Below are 27,942 nucleotides of genomic sequence, written 5' to 3'. Positions count from 1 at the left end.
CTCAGTTGAATACTGTTTCTCAACCATCGTGGTTAATAGTCAGAGATAGAGCTCCTCCACAAACCTGTCTAATCCTTTATAAGTATTTTTATAAACCATTGGCTTCTTCTGGTGACAAATTCACATTTTAAAGATGTACTTTTGACAAAAGGTGGGATGTTCTATTTTGGTTGCCTCTTTTCCCAAACTGAAGAGTTTAAAGCCAACATAACTAACATCATCTTATTCTGACGCCGTTTTGTGCCTATTTGCCTATTTCTAATCCTGTGTATCTTTTTTTTTTTTTTTTTTTTTTTTGGTATTATAAAGCATCCGTGCTGTGTTCAAAATGTACCATATGGATTAATTCTCTGATGGGATAACCTGTTTTATTCATTTCCTTCCTTACAATCACCACTATCCCGGGTGCCTTTCTGGCTGCTGTTAAGCATTTACAATGATGTCGTATTTGTCAACAAATTCTCTTTTGAACATGGTTAAAATTTTTGTTCTCCAGGGCTCCATGTGTAGCCTTTCATAGTGAATCTCTCTGACACTGAGTATCACAAGGTCTTTCCAGTTCTCCGTGCAGCCAGGCAGAACTTTGATCACAGCAGATGATTTTGTAGTATCAGGAAGCTTGTTATTAACCTCACTGCTCCCCTCCATTTCCAGGTCATCCTTTTAAAGTCAGCTGAGCACCCTGGGCTTCATCAGAGATTGTTGCAGAAAATCTCTGCTAACAGAGGAACCCGATGGTCTGTCCCTGCATTTAATTTCTGATCCCTTATTTGGTCACTCTGCCAGGCGTCTTGGATTTTTAAAGTCAAAAACATCTTGAAAGCTTCACTACATTATGCTGACCTTAGACCAAAGAAAGCCCATATATATATATATATACATATCAGCATGTTGTAATTACACGGGTTTGGGTTTGGTTTTTGCCCTTTTTTTTTTTTTTTTTTTAGACCAATCACAACTGAAATAAAGGGAGTTAAAAAGTGCCTTTCTTCCTCCATGTTCTTTACACTCATCATACTTTTCCAATAGGGTTCTCAAAACCACAGCTGTGGCAAGACGAATCTTCCCCGGAGACAGCATATAGTGCTAGAGACCAGCTTCTGAAGATTCAGGATAAAATTTTCAGGTCATTGTGCAGGCAAGAAGAAAACCTTACTCTTTCAATGCTTTCCACAAGATCTCATCTTCTATGGTTTTAGTTCAAATCAACCTCCCAAAACAACAAACAACAAAACGCACCACCACCACTGGAAAAAAAAAAAAACAAAACAAAAACCAAAAACAAAACAAAAACAAAAATTCCACCAAAAAAGCGATCATTTTGCCTGGGATTTATAGAGACTGTTCACAGCCTTCTCACTGACTCCCCTTCTCTCCTCTCACAACTATCTCCTGTAGCAGAAGAAAAATGAAATAAAAGTTAGCTCCTGCAAATTTCTGTTTGCCAAGCTAAAAACTATTCATGAGAGAAAATCCTCAACTACGGTGTATGGTTAAATATATCCAGAGCAAATCCTCATTACCCTAACAGTGAGCTTGTATCACGCAAACTGCTGTGTCTCAGATGATGGTCTAATAAAGAGCACGGTGTCAAGTTTACAATGCAAGCTAATATGCAGTTGTAACCAGGTGAACAGATCTTTGGTGTCATTTTAATTTTACAGAATACATTTCAATCCTTTCACTTCAGTGATTATTAAGCCTCATTTCACACAAGTGTTTTCTAAACTTTAAAAATGCAGAGAAATCTAAAAGTTTCTTGTCTTCTAAAATAAATTATTCCAAATTCCCATTTAATTTCAGAGTCATACTGTCAGTCTAACATTATCACAACTGGTTTTCCTGAATTAAAGGCACTACTTCCAAGTAACATTCTTGAAGACAGATTCTTTTCTTTTCCTAGTCTTTTTCCCTCCCACATTATTTTTAGAATAATGGACCTGATATGCTAGCAAAGCTAACCTGGGATTTAGAGGAGAAATTTGGGTGGGGACTTTTTCGTATCTTAGAGGTGGTACTTGTCTGAATTACATTTGTTTTTAGCTTCTCAGCAACAGAGAGATGCAAATTTCTGTTTCTGTTGGTGCTTTCAAAACTTCTGGTTTCCTATTGCAAAGTAATTTATTTCCACATCTCTAGTGCACAGCCACCTTATGCCCTTTGTGGATGCCTGCTTTCACCGATGAACATCACTTGCATCCAGTTTACTTTAGAAACAGGTTTGCTATCTTGATTTGTCAGTTTTAGAGCTCATGTTTAAGAAACAGGACTTAAAAAAAAAATTGACACCACTAGCTGAAAGAGTAGACAACCAAAGGGAACTGCGCACCTCCAATTCACACAAGAGTGATTATTCTGGAATGTTTTCATATGAACATTAAAAATACATTTTTTTTTTTTTTTTTTTTTTTTTAAGGTATGAGCTTCTAAAATGGAAAAGCACTATTATTTGTGGAATAACTGATCTATAGTCATAAGACACGGTATTGTCAAAAGCCTACCTTTCTGGTAAATATTACTGTTTTAGAAATGGTCATGTTTGCTGTGTTTACGGAAATAGAATATTAAATTCTCCACAGAGGAGTAAGCTTCTCCACTTCTGATGGATACGATACAGATTGGATTGACTCAGCAGCAGCTGTTACAGTGACTTCCAGTCTGGGACACATCTTTATTTCAAATCCAGATGAAAAAATGCTTCCTCAAAAAGAAATTAGGTCACAAGATACAGCAATTACTCTAAAATATTAGAGAACACTTTTTTCACAGGATACACACAGGGTACAGTTTCAGCTTGTTACTTTCAATATTCACAGTAAAATACTTCTGAAAAAAAAAAACAAAACTATTTAAGTGCAGCTTAGAGCCATCAAGCGCCAGTTTACTTTGTTCTGCAGAAATATTTATAAGATACCTAATTCCAGATGAGATACTCTTTTTGTGTTCAGACTTGCTCAACCAGTTGTGCACTACATTAATGCTGAAAGATGTTTCTTGGAAAGCTTGAAGCTTCACAGTTTTCATCTGTTCCAACTGAAGCTCTATATCAAAGTCTAAATGCAAGAATCCTGCAGATCTAGAGCACGGGAGAAGACACTGATCATCAGGATAGCTTGTACAGTGGAAACATCATAATGCCCTTTGTGTTCAGGATATCTATGTTGTACAGTAAGACTTCCCTATTCAGATGGATTGTCCTGAATATTTATAGTCATTTAAATCTGTGGAGAAGGAACAGTGAGGAGACCAGTTGGCTTGATCTTGTTGATTCCTCCATCTAGGATGCAGACCCTTGGGTACTTGTTTTTCACTAGATGAGCTGCAAACTGAAACAGATATATCATTAGCACACTGCATATTATAGTCCTTAAATTGAAATAACTTTGTGTTACGTAAGGCAAGTTAAAAGAAAAACATTATAGGACATTAGAAGTTCTTTCTTTGCACCAACTAGACCAATACAGGAACTCAGGTTTGTTGAAACAGCTGGGATGAATTTAGTGGTCATGAAAGTGTCACACTGATAACCCTGAACTTCATTTATCTCTGTTTAGGCAGGATTTTACCTCATTCTAACAGGATTATTTAATCTCAGTATAATCACTGGAACCCCTCTCAAAGCACAACAACAGATATTTTTCTCTGCATTAATTTAACTCCCAAGTGTTTTCTGTAGGTTCCCAAGTGCACAAACGTCCCAGTTTGATGGTATAGTCTTTTGCTTACCTGTCAGACTTGTCCAACATCACTTGATTTCACAGATGTCAGATATGAAATTGGGGTCTAGCAGCTGCACTCTCCTCCCCCCCACCATCTGCTCATAGACAGGTTACATGGTGCAAGAACAAACACACATACCCCAGTCCTTGAAAGCCTCTTTCCTCAGTTAATTCATTCCATAAACCAAATACAGGAGTTGTCAGTTTCTGTGTAGTAACTTCATGAAAAGTTGCTACACTGATGAAGGAACAATATTTTGTGTATCAAAAAAAAAAAAAAAGATTTAAAAACCAAAATAAAAAAATTATATATTAAAATATCAAATCCCAAACCACAGGAACAATATTTTGTGTATCATGTCAAGCTTGCCTTTTAAATATTGATCACAATACTTTAAAAAGCAAGCCACCAAAATGGATTAGTCCAAAAGAAATTACAATAGTTTCACCTTATTTCCAATACCTGTGAGAAAGCTTACCCTGACATCCCAGTTTTTCAGACTGTTGCTTTATACTTGATTGACAAATTAGTACCATTTGTAAAATCACCAAGTGCTTCAAAATGGGCTATGTAAACCATTTACAATTACTTTTTTGATCCTTTAAAATTATTTGTGATACTATTCTGGAACCCAGTGCAAGCATGACATCCAAATAACTAACTTGGCACAAACAACTAAATTATTGACTCAAGAGCAGCAGTAGGGTCCCCATCCAAACTTAGTACATGGGATTGCTTTTTACATTTACATTCCTTCTAATTACCTCTGACAGTATAACAGATACTAAAGCAGAACGAGATGCACTGCATGGTTACGTGATCAAATACAGGTCCTGAAATAATCTCTTCAACGGGTAAGAGTTCATAGTAGCAAAGTTTTAAACTCCTTCCATAGCCAGAACTTTTGCTTCGCACTGAAGGTATTTTATATATGCAAGGAATTAGTTTCTATCCACTTATGTGTCAAACACAACTATGTTCCCTCCTGTTTCAGGATGGGTGCAACGAGGGAGTAATTAGTACATGATCTGTAACCACTGAGAACTTGTTGAGGCAGAATAAGAGGTCACAATGGATCCGTCAGGACAGTTTGGCTGTCATGTCTGTTTTGGGTACTTGCCTAAGGAAGACCGAAAGCAAGTTCAGTCATCTCTTCCCCCATTAGTTTGGCTCAGTCAGCGCCGGATTCAAAGGATCAAATGAAAAAAAAAAAATCTTCACAACCTAACAAATCAAATCAGCTAATGATAAAGTTAGACCATATGTGGTTTTCATGAGAAAAGTAAATGCCGTGCTTTTAGATAGCCTCTTTGATGCAGCAATGGTGTAATGTGCACCGAGGTATCACCAGGAGGGTCCAACTACCTCTTGCTATAATCACAGTCCATAAAGCTGTGGTGTATAGTAAAACAGAGAGGAAGATATTTCTCTTTGTCAAAAATAGCGCTCAGCTGTGCATACCATGAGCTACAAAAATAGTTTATATTCTCAGTGAAACACTCCTACCAGACCTCTCTACTTCATATGTGCCTATCTGTCACCTCACAATGCTCTCCACCTGTGACTAATGGAGAGTGCTCTGTCTTGGACACCAGTGCTGCTCGTAGCTGACAGAAATGAAAAATGGCAACAAGCGTTCAGACTGACAGGAAGCAGCATGTTATTTGCTGAGTACAATGTCCCGTGCGTCAGCAGAGAGGTTCCACTCCCTGTCTACTGATAATTTTACAATTCTGATAATAAACTGTAAACTCTGCTCCAAGTTTTCAGATGCCCTAGCCATAATATAACTACCATTCCATGTAATCTGAGAGGAAAATATGTGAACAAATGCTTTGTATTTAGGGTTTGAGCATTAAGGCCTGTGTCCTACTGTATTTTAGAATTGCTTTAGTAACCAAGATATGGCTGGAAATAAATTTTCTTCACTGCATGTGACAAGAGTTTCCATCATAACCTTATGGTGAGGAATCTCTCACTTCTTGCAGGGCCTCTGCAAATCAAGCACTGCAGAATCTGATGCTGTTTTCAAATCACAGGCAGAAAGCACAAGAGCACAAGTTAGCTGACCACAAGATGAACTGATTTTTTTTTTTTTTTAAGATGTCACAGAACTGTCTGCAGTTGTCTACATAGCTTCGGTGAGAAAGGCTGCAAATACAGCTCAAAATGTTGCATCTGAACATTTAGCCAGGGAAAATCCAGTGAGCACAGAATGTACTACCACTGGTACCTCACTACTGTGGGAGTTAGTTGCAAGTCAGGAGTCCAGATGCATATACACTGACATAAGCCGAGAGCTGCCACCAAACATGATCCTCCAAGAGCTCTGCACATACATCTGTCTCCCCACTGCAAAGAAAAGAGTCAAGGCTTAACTCACAGGTTAACAGGATTTGATCCAATTAAAGACATTCCTAGTTTTACCTTCTACCTTCCCACTTTGCATCACTGTAGCAGAAACAGTAAATTTTGAGTAGATTTAGTAGTCATCTTACTAGCATTCCAGTTTTTCTAATTAAAGCTTTGACTTTTTATAGTTCTGTTCCCCATGACGTGTTTGTGCCTTCCTCTCTCAGACAGAGGAGTCTGCCTGCCACAGACAAGAACAGGAACATGTTGACCATGCTTCTGAAATGTTCCAACACCCCCTGGTGCCTTTTTCTGCCAAAATACACTGTACGAAGCTCGTATTTTCAAAACACATGAAAGTGTTATTTCTGGAATGTGCACTGATGGAGGGGCATGAGAGGAAGGACTATTTGAAATAGCTACATAGACTTCCTCCCTAATGTGACCTTCATTTATATTCAAATATCAGCAACTTAAATCAAAGAAATTAAGACAGATAAAAAAATGTTTCCTAAAAAATTGAAAAAAAATCAATGATCCAAAAAGAACAAAATTTCATGCATCAAAAAACCCTCGAGGTGCTCTTCTGAATTAATGCCACAGGCCCTCTACACCAGAAACTGACACCTTGGACTTCACACATGGGCTTTATTTCCTTTATAAACGCTATCATAAAGTGTCAATGAGAAGTTTAATAGCAGGCACCAGAATATGTAATTTGTAGTCTACTAAACCTAAGCTACAGAGATGTTCTTAGGACAGAAGTTAATACGGTGAAGAGATACGCAAATGGGTTACATCATCTTTAGTAACCTGTAAACCACCTACATTTTAATGAGAGATTTACTGAAAGATATAAAGGAAGTGTATTATATAATAATAATTAATTTGATTTTAAATAGAAATGAAATTAAGTTGATTTTAAATAGAAGTGAACCTTTGTCATTTATAAGGTGATTATACTTTCTCAAATTTATCAAATGCTTGTGTTGACACTGCTTCTGAGATATAACCCTTTTTCCATACCACCAATGGATCATAGCCCTCTGTAATGCTTCTGTTTTCATTTAGACAACAGTGCTACTTGGGGGAAATGGAGTTATGCTTATCTGAGGTAGAGGATTAAAGGGATGCTACAAGACTTGAGACTTTTTCCTTTCTACCTCAGGTGGCCTTTCCTCAAAACGCACTTCCCAAGAAAGTTCAGTTACTGTGTTTTTACTGGCTGCATCTAGTGTTTAAATTTCACTTCCTCTTGCTACCTTCACAGCAGATATTATATATGAAAGGATGAATATGTAGCAACTTGTTTAATGACTACTATGTTATGGCTTTGGTGAAGACTTTGGAACCACTGTTCCTCTATTAAGCAATGCATCAATCAATTCCACAGAAAACACCCTTCCTGGTGAGTGTGACTGAGCCAGAAAATTCTAATTTGCATCTGAAAGCAGTCAGCTAAGACTCTCTCATGCAGACACAAGAAGCCAGACTTTCAAAGACAGACAAGATGACAACAAATTCATATCAAAATTTGGGCAAATATTAAACACTTTGTATTGGTATTGCTCTCAATATAGATAGTGTAACTGGACTGCTCCTTTAAGTACCATCAAAAACCTTAATAATCTGCACATTGGGACATTTATCAAAAAGTTTCTACTACCTTGTTCCAAGCAGTAAAATCACAGCTTTCATGTGTGCTGAATGTATTAAACCAAGCACATAATATTTTCAAATTGTCTATAGCAAAGAGTCTAATAACACAACACAGCTTGAGCAGCATCGTTCCCAGCACCCTTGGGGCCAGCCATCAGGGTTGCTATGTACACATTATTCACTTTCACAGACATTCTCGTGACAGGTTGTAATTAAAGGGCAAGATGGGAGGGAAGGAGAAGTAACATACTGTACCCAAATACCAAAAAAAGACTGCTGTGACAAATGTTACAGGGTATAAACGTTATTATCATATTCTGAAAGAGTGAGAAGAGAGTTACTTTAGAAACTTAAGAAGAAATATAACCAAATTTTGTAGTACTCATTCATTGACACAAGATTATTTTCATTTGTAAACACCTGCTACACAAACCTCTCAGGGACTGCAGTCTGTTTTACTATATGATTTCAGTCAAGAGTTCACCACTCCGAAAGCACGCCATAGTCAAGGTGATCAGTTTAGAGCTTTTTAAGCAACACTTTCCATATGCCAGAAAGCAGATCCAGTACACAAGACTATTTTTAGTCTGCTACTTCTTATATTAAAGGGTTCCAGATAAATGAAATGGCATTTTAACACCAAGGGAAAGACAGGAACCTAAAGCCTCCCATATCAACAAAACAGTGCCCAGTTAATGGTTACAGTATTAGCATAAACTAAATGGAAGTACAAAATACAAGAAGCTAAACTGTGCAAACACATACTATGAAAAAAAAAGCATAAAAAAGAGGGAGCGCAAAAGAAGAGAATGCAGAAAGAGAAAGGAAAAGAGTGAAAAGAGAAAAAGAGAGAGACAGGAAAAAATAAGCACTTACTGCTCTGACATGATGAAGGACAAGTTCTTCACATGCAGACCTGGCCAAAAAGGAGCACTTTCCATTCCATCAGTACAAAAGTGCAGCAGTAACTTAAAGGACTTACATGCAAAGATTTGAAAGTAAGCCTACACAAGCAGGTATTTAATAGCTCATTTCAGAATAAATGTTACTGAGAATGCAAGTAAGAGTAAACACTCAATTTTTTCCAAGTAATAACTTCTAAACATCTGCACTTTTAATTCCCAGAGATTTAGCTGTTGTAACACAGCTATTTTATACTGACCAAAACATATCCAGTATACCAAATGTAGCAAAATATATTGTAAAATTAAAATACAGAAAGCAAACCTATTCTATTTTTGATTCAACAGAACATAAAAGCTGTTAGTGAACAGAAGTATGTATCTTCTAAAAAGATGTCTAACAGCTGGTTTGAATATTAAAAAAAAAAAAGCATAAGCCTTTCTGAAAGAATCTATCCCCCTCTAAGTCTAAAGATTGTCCTAGATGTCGAAAAAATGCTGAAAGAAATACTTGGTAGTGAAAAATCATTCTTCATGATTTACAATACTTTTTCCTAACACCACCCAAACTGGATGGCATCTTTTTTCTTAACCAGAGAAACAGCTGATTAGAAAGCCTCTGGTAAATCCATACAGCTCTTAGATATTTCTGAGGGCGTGCCTACACTGCCAGTTTTGTCCCATTTCTTCTTAAACTTGAGGACAAAAGTCCTTGGAGCTCCCACACAATGGACACATTCCCTCATGGAGCAGTCACTCAGTCTTTTAGAAAAGAGCAAAACAACATCTGCCCCACACAAGCAGTATGGGTACTAGAATTGCCCAATTCATCAATACCGTTCTAGCTGTGAGTATCCTTACACAAGTCTCCTGGACCTGTAACACACATTTATTAGTTCATTACCGTTTTTATTTCAGCTATCGTTATTTCAGGTTCTCTGAACCAGAAGAGCAGGAAACACAAAAGATTGTCTCAGAACTGAAAAACAGCCTCCAAAATTGGTAATTCTATGTTATAATACAGTAGCCCTGAGTGATAGAGATACAGGCTAAGCCATGCAAGCTCACGAAAGGACAAGGGTGCTCTTTTGGAGGCGCAGCCCACAAGGACAGTATAACCACAGCCAAGATTGACATGCCTGATGGAAACTCTGGAGCCTGTTGGCACCTCTTCAGGATTCAGATTCACCATCTCCCATCCTTCCTGTTCTTATAGACCTTCCAGATGTCTGAGAAGAGTGGAGATCCTGCTCTGCTTGACAGCACCCCCCAGAAGTCAGACATATTTTGATAGCTGAAGCTGATGACCCCACAGTCCCTCATCTCAGAAACATTCAAACCTCTGTGTTGTAAGGCACACAGATGGGACAAGCAACATCATCATCAAATCACCAGCTAAAATTTCCAATAACCATAACTATAACTATTTGTCTCAATAAAGGTTAAGGACAGAACCTATTTGGAGTTGTAGAAATAGCCTGCTTTCATTGGCACCTACTTCAGAAGAGAAAAAGGAACAATCAAATTCTGCTCCTGAGCAGAATTTCATTTTCCCCTTTCCTACCTAGCTGGAACGGATGAATATTTAGGTCATCTCTGCTGTACCTGAGACATTCAGTGCAAACTAACGAAAGACACTGGCAGGCGCAGAACTACAACAGCATAACACAACTCCTGGCTGGCAGCCCAAGTGTCTGTCTTGGGCCACGTGAAGAGCAATGTACTAGCAACAGCAGCTGGGCTATCTTTCTGCCAGTGAAGGAAAACATGCATACATGTTACAATAAGAAAAAGTACTAAATAAAATACAAACTGTACAGAATCAATTAATGAAGACCTTACCATGTCTTGGGTAGAGATACAATCAGCAGGACTGTTGCTATTACCTAAACCTTTCAATCTCCTAAAAATACTAGCTTAATCTCTTCCTCTTTAAAGGCAACAAAGAGGCACTTGATGATTTCAGCAGGTTCTGAGTCTGAATGCAGACAGGAGGGTGATGCTTTAACAAAACAAACATGAAAAAAAAACCCCCAAACAAGTCTGGGAATCATAAGGAGTCCCTCCATCCCTGCAAAGAGAAAATACTGTCAGTTTTCATTCCAATTGTTCAATTACTTCTCTGCAGAGAATATTTAGAAGGAAATGTAGGACCTAAACCACATATAGTGGAAATATCTCAAGAAGTTTATTGCCTAATGTCTATTTACTTTCACTCCAGAAGTTTCATTAGACCCTTCTAATTAAACATATCTGTCTTTAGAAGCCCAAATGCATCTGCCCTTTAGTATTCTATGCAACACCTAATCTTCAGATCATCCTATGAAGTTTTATGGGTATTCATTTGTGTTTTTAAGGCAGGTTTATAACAAGAAACCAGTTTCAGCATGCAGGTACTTGCTTCTCTGGCAAGGCCTTTTTAAAAGGCCCGAGGAAGATGACAACAAAATCACAAAAATTCAGTGGTAACTGGACATTTTTACCTGTGCATCTCAGCCTTCATATAAGAAGAAATGTATCTTTGATAGTGAGTTGTGAGAGAGAAAATGTTACTTTTATATAAAAAAATATTATTCTTTTTTCAGGCTAGGAATATGTTATACAAAAAGAATCTTAAACTGGACTCTCTCTTGCCTTGAAGAGGGCCAGAACAATCTCATGGAAAATCAGGACTGCTTTGGATATAATGAATGCATTTCATATATTAGCTACTGTGATGCAGCAAGAATGACTACTTTGCTTCAACAACTTGTAGAAGTTGTTTAGACAATGTATATATAGCAGCATAATTTATCTAGATAAAAAAATAATCAGTGTAACAATCAGAAGTTACAATTTAGAATTTATTTCCCTGCTATAAAGGCAGATGTTGTTTAAGCTTTGATTTACAATTTATCTGTCTTTTTCCAAGGCAAGAAATGAGTTGCTAATTATTAGACAGATTAAAGTGCCCTGTATACTATATACTGTTATAGCATTTAACTGACAATAAAGTACATTTATTAAACCACTGGGGAAACATGTATATATTAAACAATCACACCACACAAGTAGAAGCCTGTCACCGTCAAAATTGAGTTGTCAGAGCATGATTTAATATCAGGTAAGGTATTTCTCCTCTTCTGATTTGACTTAACATTGAAGTAATCCAAACAAAAAGCCAGAAACAGAAACAGATAATGGCTTAGCACTTCAAAGGTGATTGAAGGAGGGGAGATGAAGAGGTATTGTCACCCCTCCAAAAAAAGACCTGAACCAATCCTCTTCCTATATATGCATAACTATGATCTGCCTTTGCCCTTGCTGTACCTCAAACTTCGGAAGTGACAAAAATCAGGAGACGTGCTACTTGCCATGCACCAAAAAAAGAAGCTACAGTTGAGCACTCATTGCTTATTTAACTATTATACTCCCAACTGTAACCATACCCTACCCACACTGGAATTTTCAAGGCACTTATCTATCAATGGATGTGGGAAAGGGGAATTTAATTCACTTAATAGACGATGACACTTAACATATTTAAAAGTTAAAAATCAAAATAGAATCTGGTTTATTAACTCCAGCATAACGCCTTTCATGCAGATGTTTCCCACTCTTTTCAGAAGCAAACAAGTATCTGCTCTGTTAACAAATGCCCAGAATCTCAAATGCTGGCACAAAGTGAGAACCAGACTGAAGGAAGGAATATTCTGCAAAGAAGTGTGAGCCAAGCACCACCACATAATGCCCGGTGCAAGCTCCCCTTCACAGTCCAGTAAGGCTCTTGTACATCAGTCAATATATTAATTTAACTTTTAGGGTAAACCAAATGGCTTAAACAGGTTTACTCTGTGTTAATTCTGTCTTAAGGAAGTGTTCGACTAGAGCCAGAGCTACACTAAAGTCTGTGGCACTGCTGGCTTCCTTTGCCTCCTGCTGGAACAGGGCTGCAGTCAAGTTTTCACTTTTCCCTCTCGCCTATCAAGTTCTAGACAGCATTTTCTTTCCAATTTCAATGTTTTGCCATCTGGCACCAAATCAAATACAAAAGATAGAAACAGACAAGACGTGTGAAAAACTTATTTTCTTTTCTATATGTCTGTTGAATACACTCAACTTTGCCTTTTTTTTTTTTTTTTTTTTTTTTAAATTTATTTAAATGATGCCAAATAGGCTCCTAATACAAAAAGGCAATTGAAAGATTCAACTTTCTAATTACAAACAGCCCCAATAAATAAGCAGTGCTTTTTCACACTTACCCCACCTCTTTCAGTCCTGCATAAATTTAAACCAAATATCTAACAGTGCCTATCTCCATATTTTTAATGGAGTACATATCAGTGAACACTTCTGAAAAATTCTCCTTTATGGTGGGGGGTACAATTTGTGGCTTATTCCTTTTCGGCCGGAAATACATAATTCTGTTTAGAACAAATACATTTGAAGCTGAACATCATCTAACAAACATTTCTTTAGATAAAATGGTTTTTGTTTCCATGCATTTTCTTCTGCAATTTTTCATATGGGTGGATTACCTAGTAAAATTTAAAAAGTAATAGCTATTGCTTTTGTCAAGCCTCAAGATACATAGTTTTGGATTGGCTAAATCCATGAATAGTGGCAGACAGTTCTATACAGCCATGATGAGTAAAACTGAAGAAAAACAAAAGAAAGGTGTCCTAAGTTTTATCAACACAGTGAAATTGAGGCTGGTTTTATATGTACTCTAAGGGTATGATAGAGGTGGTGAGTCTCTACCAGTATTTAGGCTCCAGTATTTAATTAATCTGTGGTCAAACTGGTCAATCCAGTATTTTGCTGCTGTTTAAAACTCTACACTCTTTAGCTAGACTTCCAAGAACTTTAAAAGCAAATCAAGAGGCAAAGCAGCATTTCTCTTTTATAGAAGACTAGAACATTGACAATTCCAGTTAAACTGGATAAACAACGTCTTGGTTGCAGAAAGTCTGGGTTTGAGGATAAGGCAGCACCCTCTCACATGACTGAAATACTTGCACTTACTAAGCACACTGCAAGTTTTCTTTAGCTGCACTGCAAAGGAAATACTCAATTTTCAGTTAACAAAACATTTAAAAGCCAAAACAAATCTAAGTTTGCATAAGAAGTGTCACTATATTACAGGAGAAAATGGTATCTCAGCTATGGTGTAACCCACAAGCCACACTGTAAAGCCTCTGTCCTTTCTTCCCTCCAGACACTTGTTTCAGGTTATGTCTTCATTCTGGTTTAGACAGAATACTTACAGTGTTCCTTTGTTTCAGATGAAACATTCCTGACTGGTCCTGGAAAACAACTCTCTGAAAATGGCTTGGTAGTATGTGGGATATCTCCCATAAAGATATTCATTAGTGACTACCAAAGCGTTTTCTTTCCTGTTCCTATTCCTCAGGACATTAGTGAATAGTTAAGCTCTTTCTGAAATAAATTAGCATGTTCAGTGATGTAAAATGTAATTGTTGAAGGAAGCTGCATAACCCACTATCAAATGTGTAAAACATCATGTAAATCAGCTCCATTTGGCTGTTAGCATGTTATGCATGTTCCATTTGTTCCTTTGAGGGGGGGATTTAAGCACTCAGCATTTAGTGAGCAGCTGTGATTATTCAAGTGGATAGCTTTCATGTTGAAATATTTATCATGGACTTACCCAGATTTCATGCACAAAGCTAGGTACTCACTGACTGAAACTATCTGAGATATGCTGTACTATATCTTCTACGCCATCACTGTTACTATTTAAGAGACATGATACATATCACAAGTTAATTTTCTAAATGATGAAACAGGTTAATGAAAGAGATGCCTCATACTACTTACAACTCCCTGTTTGTATAAAAACCTCAGTGTTTGTTGTGCTAATTCTTCTGCTGTCTATCACATGAAGACCTTTTAGTGGTCCACAGCCCTCCTTGTCATATCAGGGTTACAGTTCCTGCCCTTTGAGTAAATAGGTTTAAGAAACTGTGGTAACTGTGTTGAACTTAAGGTATACCATATCTAAGAACATGTATTTATAAACAAACAAACAAAAAAAAAGGTAAGTTTCCTGCACCTGAGAGGAAGAATGGCAAAATAAATACTTCTACTTGTTATTCTGCTGGTTCACAACACCACCCAATATTTACTAATAAAAAGGAATAGGCAAGTCTGAATATTCTCCCTGCCTAGTTTAAGACACTGACAGTAAAAAGTATCATGTGAGAGTCACCATTCTCCATAGGAACAATTCTCCATTTCACTGCGAGCAACACCACATGAGCTAAATGATTCTAAAAACCCAATCAATACATTGTTTTTTGCTAGCAGGAATATGAATTATACCTTATTTCCTTTGGACTTTATGACATACCTGTCCCCACCCTACTTATCTTGTATGTGTTTCCTAAAACCACAGAAAGTACACACAAGTGAGTTTTGAAAACTAGATCTTACTGGTACACACTAGAAGTGCTGATGTCACTTCTATAACATGTCAAAATAAATATTTTAAAGCTGAAAAAGGGCACGTTAAATAATTTCATTTCAAAACATCAACTCAGCTGCTGATCACTTGAAGAGAAATGCTTGTCAAGAAGCAGAAATGAACAACAAAAAAACACCCCCAAATCCTGTCGTCTTACCCAAAGTTATGAATCTCAATTATCCAGACTCTAGCATTTATTTACTACAGTCTCTATTAATGCCACTGATGTATTTTTAAGTATAAACATATATATGCTATAGCAATATACTTACAGCAGCTGTGTTCTTCATGGCATTTCCTACAATCACCAGAACTCTTCCTTTAAAGCTCTGGAGTGTGGCAGTTGCTGGGCACTGCACAAGATCCCCTTCTGCAGTAAATGCTGATGCAAATGGGACATTGATGCTGCCAGAAATGTGGCCACGGTTGAAGCTTAGGAAGATCAGTTAAGGATATTGGAAAGGCAGAGAAATCTGTGGTACCTGAACAGCTGTAGGATAAATCTGCTCTTCATCCTGGCTGTTGTGATACAACAGCATTGGTCTTTCGTACTGGCGTGCTTATTTACTATTTACATATGGAGCAGACAACTTCTGACACTACACAGCAAAAGGACAGAATGAAGAGTTGTTTCATGAAGGACATAGCACTACAGAAACCGATCTGCTGAATGAAACACTCGGTGCTGAGGACTGAATATCCACACTATACAAAATTTCATGGTTTTCACTTTGAATCAGCTCTAGTCTGATACCAGGAGCCAAATGCCAATAATCAGCTGGAGCACCTCTTCCACAGGACTTTTATGCAAAAAGAATGAAGTACTTAAAATAAGAACCAAAACTAAATCGGGATTATTGAAAAATTTCTTTAAACCTCCTGCCAAACCCTGTAAACCCCCTACAATTTTGATGCAAACTGAAATTCTAATGCACATACACTCAGATTCCCAGACAACAAGCATCATGTATAGTATCTGCAGTCCGACTAACAGCAGGTGTGCACAGGGTATTGAAAAGCAAACAACATACAAGTGCTAGCAACTCTGTTATAGTTAGTTGTGCTTCACTTTCAAAGGATTATCCTTCAGTGAGATTTTATGAACAAATACTGAATGTGAAACTCTCTTCAATAAAAATTAAGTTTGGACTACTACTATCTAGCTTTTTATGAATTTGAAAATGCACCATGACCTTGCCAAACCCCCAATTTACTTTCACAGACTGTACACACATGCCTGGAACACTCCCCCAACAATAAGCAAGAACAGCTTTGAAGAGATGGGAAACAGCAAAGTTCTGCAAAAACATACACAGTGTCAAATACCCAAATTAGTGTCACTTTATTACTGTACTTGCAGAGAGCTAGTTCAATTTATAATTACATCTCAGAAGCCTTTTTAATAAAGGAGCTGCCTTAAATGGCGGTAAGATTAAACTGACTTAGGTTAACATTAGCATTCATTTCTTGCGATTTATGTAACTGTTTCAGCTTTATGATCATCACTGTTATACTGTGGGGAAAAACATGGCTATAGAAAAACATTTGAAAGAACAAAATATGATCATGTACCATTCACTAATGTTGTCAGTTTGTTTCTATTTTGGAGGGGAAAATTACGACAGCCCTCCATCTGTGCCAACCCCTTTTCTGCAAGCCCCTTTATAACAGCATTACTCTCATTGCTACTAATCAGGGTAGAAGTGCTGAAACAATCATTGTTTAGACAGAAAATTACTTTGGACAGATTTAGTTGCTAATACTTACACCACTGAGTATGCTTAACTGCCCAGCGAAACTTGACCTATTCTTTTAAAAAAGAAATACATTTGATATCAACATTAGTACCAAACTAGGCAGGATCCAAACTGTATTTGCTGTCACTCACTTTCTCCCTCGTCATCAGTCACCATTTGAAGTGTTCAAGTACTAAGACAATTAACAAAAAGGCCAAGAGTTTGTGCTACAGGCTGAGAGACCGTAAGTATGCAACTATCACTTTCACAACAGGAATGGAAGGCTTCCAGTATTTTTGCTAACACGCTTAACAAAATGAGCCTTCGATGGATTGCTGACCAACAGAGACACGGCTTTCAGTATATTACCTTTTCATTAGGAAGTCTTCTGTTCCAAAGCTCCCAATCGGGAAAAAGGTCTAGTAGCTCTTGGCCTCTAAACATGAGCTTCATTTCAAAACAATGCCTTAGCTTTCAAGTGCATCCTAGTATGAAAAATGAAGCATGTTCAATACTTGTTGAAAGTTCTCTCATGCTTTTTTTCAAATCGCACCGAAAACAAAATGAGAGTGAAGTTTATAACAACAGGCATAGATGATGAGGAAGACTAACAACAAAACATAAGAAATGACCATATTTTTGAAACGCCTCACAGTGGTCTGTCACATTTTAAATACACATGCCACAGTCACATACAGACTGCTGGATCCTATTGTACAGTTTGTTGAAATTTTGTGACAAACACAAAGAGTGTTTCCTCACTGTGAGAATGAAGAGGACACCGAACACAGTATTATTGTCATTTCCCATGTATATTCAGAACTGATGATAGTTTAATAGCTTTCTAGATACCATATGTTTTCTTCTACAACTGACATACAAATCAACTCACTTAAGGGGTAATTTTACTACCTAACAGGCTGCCTTTCTAATACTGACATCGCCTACTTCCTAATACCAGACGGGTATCAGGATTTACGTCCACCCATTACGTAAAGGACAGGACATGTTAGTCTACCATAAATTCCAACCAGACCAGAACAGCAGCAGCAGTGATTACAGTGCACTGTTCAAGCTATGGAGATTTTGTCCCTCCAGCATGCCTTCTCATTCAAGAAATATAAATGGAAAGCCTGATTAAAATTTTGTAATATGAAAGACAGCCTCATAAAACCACTTCATCACAGTCAAATGATTTTAAAAATAAATGAAATTTTGAATCCACTCTGCCAGAGTAGAATAGGATTAGTATGACAGTAGAGTAGAACCCATTATCAAGCTATTAGTAAAGCTATAAGAAACATTTAAGCAAACACCTTGCCTTTGATCCTGATTATAGTATAAATAAATCCATTACTGTACACAGATAATAGCCTTTCAGTGTAATGATTGTAGCCTAGGCATTTTATATTACTTGCTCTCCTTCTGCTTTCTCCTTGATTTCTAGGAATTAGCTTAAATAATTAATAATAGAATGATGCATGTAGAAACAGAAACATTATTAAACTCTGTAGTATCAAAGCTTTCTATGCAGTAACAATAACCTCTTATAGTTTTTAATTCCAGAGACTTCTCTTTTAAACTGGAGGAAAAAAAAAATATCCCTTGATGAAGAAATTATCTCTCAGAAAATAGCTTGCATTTTTACTGTTTTCTGAATACAGAAGACCACATTTTCAACAATTTAGATCCAGAAATAAAGAAGCTGCTGGAACCTAAAACATAAAGAGTCAAACTACTCAGACACATGAATCTCTACTTAATTGTTATCCTTAACTGATGCATTAAATTAATACATGTAAGCAAAAGAAAAATTACTTTTTTGCATTCCTTTCACCATTCTGTTTTATCTACACAGCTGATCATATTACAAGTTCAAGTTTGGCATACAATAAAATTGTAATTCCTTGAAAATAACAACTTTAATTTAGAATATTTCAATTATACTATTCTGTTTACTATGTAAATAATAACTTTACCTCTACATAGTAAAAATAATATTTTTTTTTCTATTTTATCATACTTTGTCATAAATATTGTTAAATATTTAATAGAGAAAAATGTTAGTGGCAGTTTCTTTCTGAATATATAATTACCTTTAAAGTGCAAACTAGATGAAAAAAATGAGGTTAAAACATCATTTATTCAAATTTTTACTACATATTTGAGCCCAAATATTGGCACTGATCCACCATTCACTTCACTGTTTACAATTTACACTTTTCTAATACACATGCAGTATGTCAGTAGCATGCATTAGATATGGAAGATCTTTTCTAATGGCAAAGATGTTGGGAGCCTCTTGAATCCCTATCACTGGACATCTTTAAGAACAAGCCAGGCGTATATAAAAGGAACAATCATCCTTTCTCAAAGTAAAAGGTGGACTACAACTCATTATTCTTTTGTTATTTTTCTATTTAGTATTGCTTGCCCATGAGGAATTATAGCTTGTGACACAGCAAGCTAAGAGTACATCTACTACAAAAAAAACTATCTACCATCACTTCTGTTATTATGAAAGGAGCAATATTTAAAAAATGATACAAACCAATAACAAATATATTATCAAATACTTGGCATAGCATTCAGAGTTACCTCTAATAAAATCTTATCATTATTCCCACTTTCAGATGGCTGTGGACAAAGATGTGTAAGAAGGACTCCCTCTTCCAAATCCCAATCAAACCCAGCCCCGCAACTACACTACTTCAGAAGAACAACTAAAAAAATACTCCACATGCAAAAAACTATGTATTTGGAGAAGAACAAATGAGTGAGGTGTAGACAGGGTAGCAACCCTGATAAAAATATAGCTTCAAGATACCTTTAGGGCTTTTCTGATTATAAACTAACTAGAGGACATAAGTTAGAACAAACATACGGCTGCATTACCTGACAATAAGCAAGAAAGCAGTAGGAATTGCTTTTTCACTGAGGGATTGGCAAAGCACATGAGTTAGTAACTCTATCTCCCTTGCACTTAATTGGAAATCCTCAAACCCTTCCAAAACATCGGACATATTAAGTGGGGAAGGTCTCCTGACAACACCTGTCATACAAAAGAAGTAGCATTAAAGCACTCATACTACTGGTACAAAGTGGTTTCACAGCTTAAAATGGAAAGGCAAAAATACATTTGTTCTCTTCTCTGCAAGACAGGCCTCTCCATGACAAAAAAAAAAATCTGTGTTTGGTCCTTCCACTGTATTTCTACCACATTGTTTCCCATTGTTTACTATTCTAACATCTCAGTTTCTGCAAATAATGAAGAAGTAATTGATACAAGCATGATTTGGCAAGACTCGCACTCAGATTTTAAGGATACTCGTCGCTGTTACGAATGTCCACCACCAGCAGCTTTGGCTTGCTAGACTTTGTTTTCTTCACAGGTGTTTTGGAATGGCTAGATCCTGTCAACTCACAAAAATCAATCAGATCTTCTGCTGAAATCCGTGGTGACACCTCTGCCTTCAGGTCATCCAACTTGATGGAATCCCTAGACTTTTAAAGGTGAAAATTAATATTAGCGGTGATAGAATTAGAGACATGGTTCTTCTTTGAAACTTCTACTTACTTGACAGCCTCAAAGTGTAACAACCCAGTTAGACAGAAACAGATCTTTTCCTTATAACTTTGAACTAGTCTCAGTTTATCTATCCATACAGAAAAGCTCCAAAGCAGTGTCAAATGGCTGTCAATTATAGCCCTATTTTCTCATGAAGTTAAAAATTAAAATTGTTTGACAATCTGTAAAAACTATTTTAGTTTGTGATTTTTTAACAAATTATTCACTGTGGCTGAGGTGGGTCACAAAACGCACAGAATGTTTCTCAGCATCAGAAATTAAGCAAATTGGCTAGAAAGCATTCTCTGAAAGGAGACATGCTTGGAGCAGGAAAGAAAGTTAGCAATTGAAGATTCGGTACAGAAACTTCAGGGAATCCTCTGTAAGATACAAAGCTATCTAAACACCAGGCATTACCTCAGCTGGAAGACTAGGCACAAACCAGGACACCAGAAATGTAATAGTCCTGTATTATAACCCAGCAAATGTGTTCCCTAGTGTTGGAGGACAGGACAGATGACAATACAACACACAACACCGCACATCTGGTAGTACTCAAGCAGGTAGTTTGATAACACTTAAATTGTTTTTCATAAGAAAGCCTTAATTGTGAATTCTCTCAGAAATATCCCTAAGCGCTAGCATTTCTTCATTTTACATTAAAAGCTCATGCATATCTAAATAAGGCAAAAAAAAAAAAAAAAACAAAAAAAACACAAAACCCCACACCAAAATCCCTCCCTATTTTTTTGAATAATAGAGAATGCAGAAATCCTGTATTTTCATTAATTACCAACACATACTAATCTGCTGAAACTTTTAAGTGCCATTACAACTACACTTTCACCCAAAAGAATTAGCCTGACTCACTCAAAATAAAGCAAGAAGGAAACATCCAGATTGTTCAAGAAGGTCAGACTTTGATTCTTTACAAACAATAGGTAAAAAGATCTGTGGCATGCCCTAGGCTTCTGTTCTTGGGAACATCAGGTTTGCAAAGCCTTTTTGAAGATCTAAAAGTTAAAGGACTGCTACAGTCACTTTTCCTATTATTACGTATGCAAACATAAGACTTTTTCCTTTAATCTCTTAGCTACCCTGGCAGAATTTCCAGAATGGTAGCTGCCTAAAAGTTCCTCATATCACTTCAATTAAGCATTGAAAGCACTTATTTTTAAAAACTTTCATATGTTATGTAATTAAAAATACATTAGCATGCACCATGGTGCTAGAGGAGTTAATAAATTACACCTATAGTCTTCTGCAGCAAGATTTTTTTTTTTTCTGTTGGTGCCATTGCCTCAATCTGAAAAAAAATCACAAGTAAATTTTAAGGCAGCTTGCTTTCACTATGCTTTAATCCATCAGATACAGAGTTAACAGGGTGGTTACATATGCAAAAAAATTCAACTTACTGCAAGAGTTTGTTTTGCCAATTGACGGGGTTAACACAGAGGACACAGACACCAAGCTAAAGAAATAGGCTTATTTTACTTTAGTTTAAAGCAGCAGAAAGAATAAGCAAGGTAACGCACCTAGTCATTACTACATAAAGCTAGCTATAGTGATTAAGAAAGGTACATCACCAATTGCCCTCCTACTTTACCATCACCCCGACCCGTGCATCAGCTGGGGAGCCCCGTCACAGCGAAGGGTCGCAGAGCCTTTCCCGGCAATTGGGAAGTCTCACACAGTGTGTCCGCTCGTAGGTGAGGTCTCCGTCTGTGCTGTGAGAGGGCCCGGCTTTTATACAGTTTAACAAACAAGTCTATATACAAAATGCACAGGAGATATCTGGTAGATTGATATGCCTCACTCAGGCGTGTCCGGATCTGGCCAGGATCCGGGCACGTCTGAGGAGTCTCCATTTTTCTTTACGTTTGGCATTTATAGTTACTTCCTGTTGTTTACTTATAGTTTCCAGGGATTGTTCCCAGGGTTGCATTTCACGCTGATAAGATGCTGGTTGCTGGTCGGGGAATTCACTCAGAAGTCAACTTTGGTTTGAGGCCTATTGTTTGGGCCTTTTTTTGTTTCAGCGTTACATTATGTCAAAGATACACTTACAGAGCTTAGTCACTTTAGGACAGAACTGGCTTGTTTTGTGCAACCACTGCACTCCTCTTGAGCAGGAGGTCAAATAGAGGCAAAAGCTGCTTATAACGAAGTCCACAGCTGTTTCTAGTGAGTTATTCTGGCTTGTCAGGAGCAGGAACAAACAAAATAACTAGGATTCATTACAGGGGGCATCATCTGAAAGATCTTCAGACTGTTTTGATGTCTTATTCTTGAGGAAGAATACCTATATTATTGAAATAGCCAACTGCTTCATCATGAAGATTTACCTGTGAACTCTGCAGTTGTTCAGAACACGAGCACAAGCATACAGAGATGGACTACAGGAAGTGGAAAAATAAGAACGGAACATTACTGTGTATTGCCTTTGAGAATGAGTCTATACCAGTCAAATTGTAAGTCTTTCTAAGAGTGTCACACTAGCAATTTTTCAAATTAATCCATTTCTGTCCTCTTGTTTTAGATTGCAGTGATCACACTGATTCAAGACACTATGTGCTTACAGCCCATGAAAAAAAATTCAAGAGAACAGGAGTAACACACGGGAGGAAATGGAGGCATTACTAATTAGCATTAGCCCAACTGACTTAGTTCCAGCTTTTGCTTCCATTTCTAAACATACCAGTTTCTCATTTAATCTGTGGACTATTCCAGGTTGAGAGAACAGAGGCATACACATATTCTCCTCAGTTATGTCCCAGGGGAAAAAAAAAAAAAAAAAAAAGACTTCTTCGACAGTCCTTCTGCAGTTCAAAATGCCTTCACTGTAAAGCAGGCTATCAAAAATTACAAACAAAATTGGTAATTATACTTCAGGGAATATATCAGCCCACCAAACTGCCTTTTCCATTGTATATGATAGTATTTAAAACAAAAGAACTTACAAATTGCTAGTCTCAGCACATAATTTCTTCCCAAGTTAAGAATAATAGAGGTCAAGACACTTTATAATCAGAAAAATGCTTGATTTTCTGGATAACATATTATTTGTTTCAAGAGAATAGCCAATACTCAAAGGAGACCTGTTTCCATAAAAATAACAGTGTGACAGAGGGCACTGCCAACTCCCAGTTGAGCAGCTGGATTTCCCCAAGAGGACTCCAAGGAAATGAAGAGCATCAAAGGGGGGGGAGGAGGAAGAAGGACAAAGACAAACTCGTCTCAAACTTCAGCCTTGCCAAACGAATTCAGCGGTCTGTGTCTAGGGCATTCACAGCAGACACGTTTGCAATATCCAAGAAAGGCAGGCAGTAATGCAGAAAGAGTAATGATTACATAAATACACATTTGGCTGAGACAGCTTAATTTGCCTGATAACTACAACTGGCTGACATTCCTACACCCTCCTCAGGCGAATGTTTGTGGAGCAGCATCGAGGAGGGAAGGGAAGCAAGTCCACTGAAAAAAAAGAGTTCAATCCTTGAAGCAAGGTCAGACAATTACAGATAATAATAAACACTCAGGTATCAAAGTCAGGCATTATAAATGTGGGCTATGCCAGTGAAGATGGCTGAAATGGCCTGAATTAAGTCTTCTGGAGAAATATTTTCATTATGATGGACTCTTAATTACACAACCACTTCCTACTTTTGTTTATACAGTTTTGTCTAATTCAGCAGACGGGATGTAGTACATAATTTCTAAAAAAATCCATTACTCTTTCTTAAAAGGCAAAAGCTTCACTTTAAGCACAGTGCCAGATGGTAGTTAAAAGTCCAGTTACACACTTGAGTAGCACTCATGGTTTTAGAGATAGTGTCAGAAATTGCATACCGACTACAGCAGTTGCTTCACCTGTTTTCCTGTAAAGAAAAGAGACTGACTAGCATATTCTAACTTCAAGCATGAATCTTGCTTTAGACTAGTCAGATATAAGTTGTTCATCAAGGAAGACTGCTTAATCAGCAGGTTGATAATAGGAAAGAGATTTCTTAAGATGAAGTCTGAGGTCTACTTGCCTCCCAGAAGTTTCTCTGACAACACCCTAAATTCTTTACTTTCAAAGTACTTATTCTTCTCACCCCATTAATTTTCAAATAGGCCTGGGAATTGCTAAGCCATATGCATTTACTGCTCTTAATAAGAAGAAATAGACATTAAGAATTTTTTTTTTTTTAATATTAGGAATTAAAGCTGCTTAAGCGTTCTCAAATTAGAAGTCAAGCTTCAGAAAGATTAAAGCACTCCAGAACATGAGGCTAGCACAATCGCAGCTCCTATCTATTTTTCCATTAGCCTATAATCTCTTACAGGCATTTCACCCTGGCTATTAAATGAACCTGAACTTAACAGTCCCATCTGATAAACGCAGGAGCTATAAAGCAACTTTTTATCCATGGAAAGGATAGCTTTATCTGAGTAGAAGCAGGGTTTCCCCCCTTTTGTCTTTGAAGTTGGCAAAACTTACTGCAGCAAATTTAATACAGAAGGAATTTCAGCCCAAAAGTCAACATAATTAAAATCTGGGGTTCAAGTAAAATAGTCTATTCAAAGCATCAAAGTCCTTCAGAAAGGAACATGCTTCATGGAGGATGTCATTCCATATTTTTGGGACATAGTGTTTTGTTTTGAAATCAATGAATGCATGCATATCTAGGAATAAGACAACAAAAACATTTTAAAAACCGCTTAGAAGATAATGGTTTTAAGAGATTTCTAAAGAATTGTTCATAAAGAGACAAAAGCAGATTCACACAACCACCACAAACAGGTGCAACTCCGAATCAGGGGTCACACTAGTTTGTAGTGAAGACATTGCTGCTTGTGCTTGTTTTCCCTTTAAATAACCATAATGGAAGAAAGCTTGTGTATTTTTTACAGTGAGTTTTACCTAAATATAATACTCAATATCATGGTGCCATCATATAAGCTTTGGGATAAATACATTTGTATAGAATAGCACTATTTTAAACTAATTGAAATATAGCAGTCAGATGAAAACAACTGGTAGAAAAGGAGAGCAGCAAGCAAGAACAGGACACTTTAGGACAGATTTGTAGTCAACGACACTGCTACTGTGCTTTTATCAGAAAAGCAGTTTCCATGACAGGCAGAATCAGTTTTCAGGAAGTATCTGAAAACAAAACCAAATAAGAACAGTGGATTTTAGCTGCATCATCTAAAAAGATTTTATGACTGAAACCAATCATTACCAGTGTGTTTGCACTTAGTATTTTCCTGAAAATGTTTCTGTTTATATCCTTCATAATTAACTAGATGAAGGCAGCACTTAATCCCCTAGGAGCATTGTTCTTTACATGTTTATTTTTGGTGGGGTGTTTTTGTTTGTTTGTTTTTAAACAAATAGAATGACTCCCATTGCTCCCTTGACTTCTGATGGCCTGAGAAGCGAAAAGTACTTAACTCCTGTACTGACTGAGAAAGAATGGTGCTTAAATCCACTGAAAGAAAGAGGCCTATACAGGCAGGGAAATATTCTAATGATCATAAATAAACAAAAAGGAATACACATCTTGACACACTCCCTAATCCCTGTCCCCTCTTCTCCCCGTCCCCTCTGCTCCCCCACTATTTTTAATGATCATTATTAGCAAAGGGTCATGCAAAAAAGCTTCAGTAGATTTTGTTTGTTGTTTGTTCAATTAGGACTACTTATAAAGGAGGAACAGCCAAACTTTCAGATTTTAGGAACTGTTTTCTAAAATTTTTCAAAGTGCTTGAAAACAGTGCATTGAGAACCACTGTTCCCTATGCGACCTCTCTACCAAACTCATTCTTACATTTCCGATTCAGTGTTCCCTCACCATCATATTCTGCTGCTTCTATTTCCAAGCCGAGACATTGGTGCCTCCCTTCTCTGTGCTCCCTACCTCCCTCTACTTCCTATTTATTAACTTTGCTCAATTTAATTTAGAAGTACCTTTTGCAAGCTGTACTCTTCCACTCCCTCCACCCCAGAGCCCCCTGCTCTAGAGCCCACGCCTTAGTGAGTATGCAAACAGCAACTTTTAGCCAGTTGTTATTCATAAACATCCTCCAAATGTCTTTGTACACTACTGCAGGCAGTCTACAAAAATCTAAGTGAGCTCTGCTTACTGAAGTAGCTCGTTATTAAGGAAACCTCTCTCTCTTTCTCTGTGGAATGACATCATTGAGTGAATAAGCTGAGTCAGCAGAGCAGTTATTTTCTGCATGCAGCTAGGCAGACATGCTGCCAAGTCTCATTAGTTATTGCCTCTGAAACGATAATACAGGTAAACACTTCTCACAACTGCAGGGAACCATTTTAAAATATAAAGCTGAGCTGTAATCAAGTTGTGCCTGAAAAAACCCACTATATGATTTAACATGAAATAAAACTTGAAATAAAAGAAGCAGCAAGAATGATCTTGCAAGCCTTCCTCACTTTCCATCAGTGCCTGTTTTTCCCTCCTGATAGATGCTCTCTCTCCTTGACAAGAAATTATATTACTTTGCTTTGAGAAAAAATATATTACAGAATCTTATGAATACAAACTGTCAGAGATTTCCTTGCCCTCTTTAAAAACAAAACCAACAATTTAATATCACCTCTCAATGCAAACTGCAACTGGAAGAGGAATTTTCTTCCCCTCACAATGTCACCACCTCTGTCACTTGATGTCAGAGACCTTGGATTTGGACAATCCAGCTTTTTTCAGGATTCAACTGTAGTTGGTATTTATCCACCGTTCCTGTTTTCTGAACTGGCATAACAATTGCAGCACAGCTCTGGGACATTTTCAGTTATTTACCACTGTGAAGCCTGTCAAAGATCAAAACATACTGTTAAGGATCTACCTTAACTGGTGACTACTAAGAGGAGTGTTGAGTTTGAGTAATTGTCAAAAAGTTTGAAAATACAGTTAGCCAGACAGTTACCCTGTAAATTGTACGTATACATGCTTTTCATATCAATCTCCTTGGATTTCTGTACCACTCTGCTCATTTTAGAAACCTGGGCCCAGGCTTTGGTGAGATATACGTAAATCATCATTTCAGCATCAACAGAAACATTTGTCCCTCAACCTAAAACATGTTCATCCACATTTGTAGGATGGGCTCCGTGACTAACTTTTGCTGGAGGTTCAACTTCGCAATCAGTATGCGCTCTTTCTTCTAGTTAAGCTGTCACATATATTTGAAAATCAGATCTTCCACTGGTAAAAATGGCAGATGAGAAAATGTATACACATAGCAATAACAATTTTACTAGAAGATTAAAATGATGCTGACATGATCACATAGGCCACCAGCTGGTTTGTCCTAAACTATAAACTGCAACAATGCAGCAACAGCACCAGGCAAGAGAGCTGCCTTCAGGAAAGCCTTCATCCCCCCACTGCACTTCCTACTGAAGTCAGATTATAACAACATCACAGCGTGACTCAGCTGAGAAAACTCACAGCACCTAGCGTGGCCCGAGGTGCATTAAGAGAGGCATGCAAGGGGATCCTGGATTAAAGGTTAGCCTAAGGTGGGCTC

General features: G+C 37.3%; 1 protein-coding gene across 3 annotated transcripts in view; it reads right to left on the bottom strand.

The window, feature by feature from the left end:
* Nucleotides 1-251: 251 nt before the first annotated feature.
* TBCK (TBC1 domain containing kinase) overlaps nt 252-27,942 on the bottom strand; it is a 108,773-nt gene continuing 81,082 nt past the window's right edge. For all 3 annotated transcript variants that reach the window (XM_042796258.1, XM_042796257.1, XM_042796259.1), the window contains 3 exons: nt 20,164-20,339; nt 15,372-15,531; nt 252-3,326 (listed from right to left, as the gene is read on the bottom strand). In XM_042796258.1, coding sequence (XP_042652192.1) covers nt 3,216-3,326; nt 15,372-15,531; nt 20,164-20,339 — 447 coding nt within the window. In that variant the 3' untranslated portion in view covers nt 252-3,215. The remainder of the gene's footprint in view (nt 3,327-15,371; nt 15,532-20,163; nt 20,340-27,942) is intronic.

The sequence above is a fragment of the Tyto alba genome, unplaced genomic scaffold, assembly GCF_018691265.1.
Source record: "Tyto alba isolate M040663 unplaced genomic scaffold, T.alba_DEE_v4.0 Super-Scaffold_23, whole genome shotgun sequence".
Lineage (NCBI taxonomy): Eukaryota > Metazoa > Chordata > Aves > Strigiformes > Tytonidae > Tyto > Tyto alba.
The sequence above is the reverse complement of the archived record's forward strand: the minus strand, read 5'-3'. Positions and strand labels throughout refer to the sequence as shown.